This window comes from Pinus tabuliformis, chromosome 7 (assembly GCF_031772625.1).
Source record: "Pinus tabuliformis cultivar Carrire ecotype Pingquan chromosome 7, CPIR1, whole genome shotgun sequence".
NCBI classification, from domain to species: domain Eukaryota; kingdom Viridiplantae; phylum Streptophyta; class Pinopsida; order Pinales; family Pinaceae; genus Pinus; species Pinus tabuliformis.
The window spans coordinates 1,687,749,536-1,687,754,045 of record NC_142293.1 but is presented as its reverse complement, the minus strand read 5'-3'; the positions used below and the strand labels follow the sequence as shown (position 1 = coordinate 1,687,754,045).

The 4,510-nt window shown below is 35.3% G+C and overlaps 1 protein-coding gene across 1 annotated transcript; it reads right to left on the bottom strand.

Moving 5' to 3' along the window:
- Positions 1-2,790: 2,790 nt before the first annotated feature.
- Positions 2,791-3,396, bottom strand: LOC149254997 (protein WHAT'S THIS FACTOR 9, mitochondrial-like). The gene has a single exon (XM_089454909.1). It carries the CDS (start codon positions 3,394-3,396, stop codon positions 2,791-2,793), a length of 606 nt encoding a protein of 201 aa, XP_089311035.1.
- Between the last annotated feature and the right edge of the window lie 1,114 nt (positions 3,397-4,510).

The following is a 4,510-nucleotide window of genomic DNA, read 5'->3' as shown; positions in this document are numbered from 1 at the left end:
GGTGTCCCAGTTGGAGTTTTTTTTTTTTTGCATCTATGAATTGTGTACATCGGGATGGAAATTTTTTGGTGTGCTAAGACTGCTTGTTCCATTGTTCAGGGATTATTTTTCAGAAGTCATTATAGTTTACTAAGCTTCAACTACCATGTCCAAGCTTGCAGAAAATCTGTCTAGATGGCCTCATTTTCCCCTATAAGTTGTTTTCAACATTTTTTCCTACATTCTATTAATATGATACTTTGTATGCTTTGCTTGAATGTATGCATCTAGAAGGGGCCAGTGTCTAATCTACTACAAAATAAATGTGGATGGCTAAAAGTAAACACTGAATGTGTTGCTTGTAAGATCTCTTATGTGTGTTGAAAGACATTTAAATGTCTACTTGTTTGTCTTCTTTATTACCACAACAATGACACCCCCATAAATTTACCTTCCTAAGAATGGAGGGTTAATATATTTAGATATAAGTTTGAATAGATTTTGATTCAAAGCTTAACATATAATCAACCATTTTATGGTGAATAAGAACCAAAATAATAACCTATAGATGTTGAAAAAAGATAGCCATATGCCTAAATGTAACATAAATCAAAAGCCAGACACTCATATATTTGTTCTTTTGAAACATGTCTAGTCATTACAAAGATAAAATATAACTCTTCTCAACAAAGAGTCCAGAGTCTCCAGCCATGTCTTTAGGTGCCAACAAAGCCACTTACTGTGGTATTTCAACAATTTGGTTTGAAAATAACTAGAATTCTAAATGCGGGATAGAGATTCAGGTTACCAGGATTGATTTTTCCTTTTGAAAGAACAATTCCTCCTATTAAGGGCATCAACTTTATATAGCGAAAGGGGATGCTTCAACCCTATAGATTTTAATTATAGGTTTCAAACTACTTAATGGTACCCAAAGAGTTAGAGGTATTCAAGGTGTATTCCTTTGTAGAAGCTTCTTAACTGACCACCTGAAATATTTTCTCAATAATTAGAGGTCTCAATCATGAATATAGCAAAAACCTTAAATTTCAGGTTTCGATGAGAAAGAAACAAATACCATCTTATTTGTACAACTTGGTGACAACAAATAAGAATTCACTTGCATATAATTCTTTACTAGCTTTCATCCTGCGCTGAAGCATAACCCGCTACAACAATATTCAAAATGTGGCTAGAGCTACTTTACAATATCTATATATGAGGGTAATACCTGCTTTGTCTGCTATAGCAGAGAGCTGGGCTCTTGCTATCTTTAACAAATCGACATACTTTCCTAGAAATGCAAGACCAACTTTTCATTCCAGGGGGATGGAAGGATTTGGGATACCATAGATGTGATCTCGTCTATGAAACTCTTGATGTGGACATACACTCCTAAGAGATTTTCCATTGGAAATGGTCCAATTTTGAAGCTTCTTAATGTAAATGTTAACATCCATGGAGATGAAGGTTCTCTCTTTGATCCCCTAAGGTCAAGCTCTCGAGTCAGGATCTTATTTAGAACCTTCCTTACCTCAATGGCCACCTGGGCTTTGTACTCCACATCCTTATTAATATCATCTAGGTACTTTATAACCTAAGTATGGATACCATTGAGATCCATGCATAATTTCAAGTGCTCCCTGATTTTGGTGCATCATCTGGTAATATAGCCCCATGTTTAGTACTCTTGTGCTTCTCAAACAACACATCATGTTAACCACATTAGCTAGTGATTTCCCTGCGAACCAGATCTTATAAGCATGAGAAATGATTCCATGACAAATTCTTCCGTTTGAATCTTATATGCCTTGAAAATGTAAGCATGTATAGTTCTCAAAGAAATTTTCAGTATTATTTTATATTTTCTACATTGAAAAACCAATTTTCCACTGTTTTCCCAACAATACAACTATACTTGATACATTCCCATCATAAAGGTATATCGTCACCATAAAATGAATGCAAAGGAAAATGCAGACACCCTGATCCAGTCACAAGAACATATGGGGCAACACTGGGACATAAATGGCGCTTGCATTTTTCTGTGTATGGAACATAGTAAACTAGTAAATATAGCCCTGCCAGATTCCAACTAAACAAGAAATCATCCAAAATCAGCAGAGATATTTTGGCTGAGTCAAGAACATGCCTCATATAGTATGGAAGAAAGAAATGTATCGACATATTGTGCTTTAAACACATGCACAAGCCATGTCTCTAAAACATTTTCTATGGGATTGAATTCAAATTCCTTGATCCATATCTCAACAATTATGTTGTCATTGGCATCTACTTGAAAAATTGCCAATATATCATCCTCTAGGCTATTAGTAATCTCTTTCGTTACACTCACGGTCATCAAAATTATCATAGCCTACTCAAACATTCCTGTGAGATGATTCTTCTTCCTCATATTGATGATCACTGAGTCCACCATGCCTGTATGGGAGTTTGTCAGGCTTGGGCTCTAATACATCCACTGCTCTCTTGCCTGAGTCCTTCTTAATAGGTAATATACCCTTCCTCATCAAGAGGGATATCTTAATTCTCAACCTCAGAAGAGGATGTTTCTCCACTACTTGACCATTTTGGTATCCCTCTTTGAGCACCACTGTTGAGGTAGAACATTTTAGAGAATAATAAAATATTCCCGGATACCACGTGAAAAGCTTCGTAAACCTCTCAGGGAAACTCATCTCCTCACAGAAGCAATTTATATTGTTTCTCTGAAGTTTCTTATGAATAGTAAGGCTCAACAACTCGTGATAGACACCCACAACACGCTTCTCCATTACATGACCCTTAGGATCAAGATTGGAAGGATCCTCGTAAGGAGACACATATGGGAGCCTCTGCCATTCCTCCATCCATGAAATCACCTTGTTCATGCATCCATACCCCTTTGGAAAATTGACTTATATTCATCTCATAAGTCAAGTGCACATGGTCTTTGAATTTCCTATAAGTCAATTGGTTTCCACATATGGCATCATCATCAGCCTGCTTCTGGAGGGAAGATATAGAAAACTCATCATTCCATCTCAAATGCTTCAACCGTGGATCCCCATCTTGCATCTTTACAATGTTGAAATAATCACTATACTTTGGGATCAAGGTCTTTCCATAATCCTTTGGCAGACGCAAATCCCACTTCAATGGCTCTATTCTCTTCAAAGAAATTTTCTTGATGTCGATAATCATGAGCAACTTGCATAATCTCTTCAAAGAATCTCCTGCATTCTGTTCATGGATTATCTTATCTTCTTCATCAAATTGAAAGGCCTCCTTGGTCAATCCAAACCATGGAACATCATATTTAGGGCCAGAAAATTCCCTAAAAATGCTATGGTATATTCTCATAAACCTTAGCATCTGAAAAGTCAAAAACAACTTCTTCTTCCTCCAGAAAACCATAGTTATTGGCAATGACTTGTGTGGGTGTTTTTTGACAATGTCTTTGAGCATGCAAACAACCTTAAAATCACCATCCCTCTCAATTATATGATCAAAGCATGAGTGCTTGAAACATTTAAGCCTCATGAGAGATTTTGTTTTAGAGTAGAAATGGCAATGGTGATCCTAAAGAAATTGGGTTGAAGTAGAATCAGCTAAATTAGCCCATACAAAGTGGTATGATGTACTGCCCCGATGATGTAATGTAGAAATTATTTTTTTAACATTGCAGGGCTTGTAATGTGGTGTTATATACAATAAAATAAACTAAATGAATCGCCAAATCTATCATGGGTTATCATGTTTATTTATTTATTTTTTTGGTTCCTCTTTAGTCTCACATGTTTACTTGACTTTGAATCCATTTTAAAGCTTGAGTGATGGCATATTTTAAACCATGCAATCTTATAGCTATGCAATTATTGGTCTTGTGACCTTGCTTTGGCCTTGAAAGGCATTTAAATGTCTACTTGTCTGTCTTATTTATTACCACAACATTGACACATCCAGAGATTTACCTTCTTAAGAATGGAGGGTTAATAAATTCATATATACATTTGATTACCTTTTGATTCAAATATTAACATATAATCAACCATTTTATGGTGTAGAAGAAACAAAATAATAACCTATAGAAGTTGAAAAAAGATAACCTTGTGTCTAAATGTAACATAAATCAAAAGGCAGACACTTGATATATTTGTTCTTTTGAAACATGTCTAGTCATTACAAAGATGAAATATAAATCTTCTCAACAAAGAGTCCAAAATATCCATCCGTGTCTTTAGGTGCCAACAGATCTACTTACTATGGTATTTGAAAAATTTGGGTTGAAAAGAACCAGAATTCTAAATGTGAGACAAACATTCAGGTTACTAGGATTGATTTGTCCTTTTGACAGAACAATTCGTCCTATTAAGAGCATCAACTTTATATAGCGAAAAAAGGATTCTTGAACCTTATATCTTTTAATTACAGGTTTCAAACTACTTAATGGCACCCATAGAGCTAGAGGTATTGAAGGTGTATTCCTTTGCAAAATCTTCTTAACTGACCACTTGTAAGATTTTCTCAA

Coding starts and splice junctions, on each gene's coding strand:
- LOC149254997 (XM_089454909.1), bottom strand. CDS start 3,396: ATGGTTTTCTGGAGGAAGAAGAAGTTGTTTTTGACTTTTCAGATGCTA.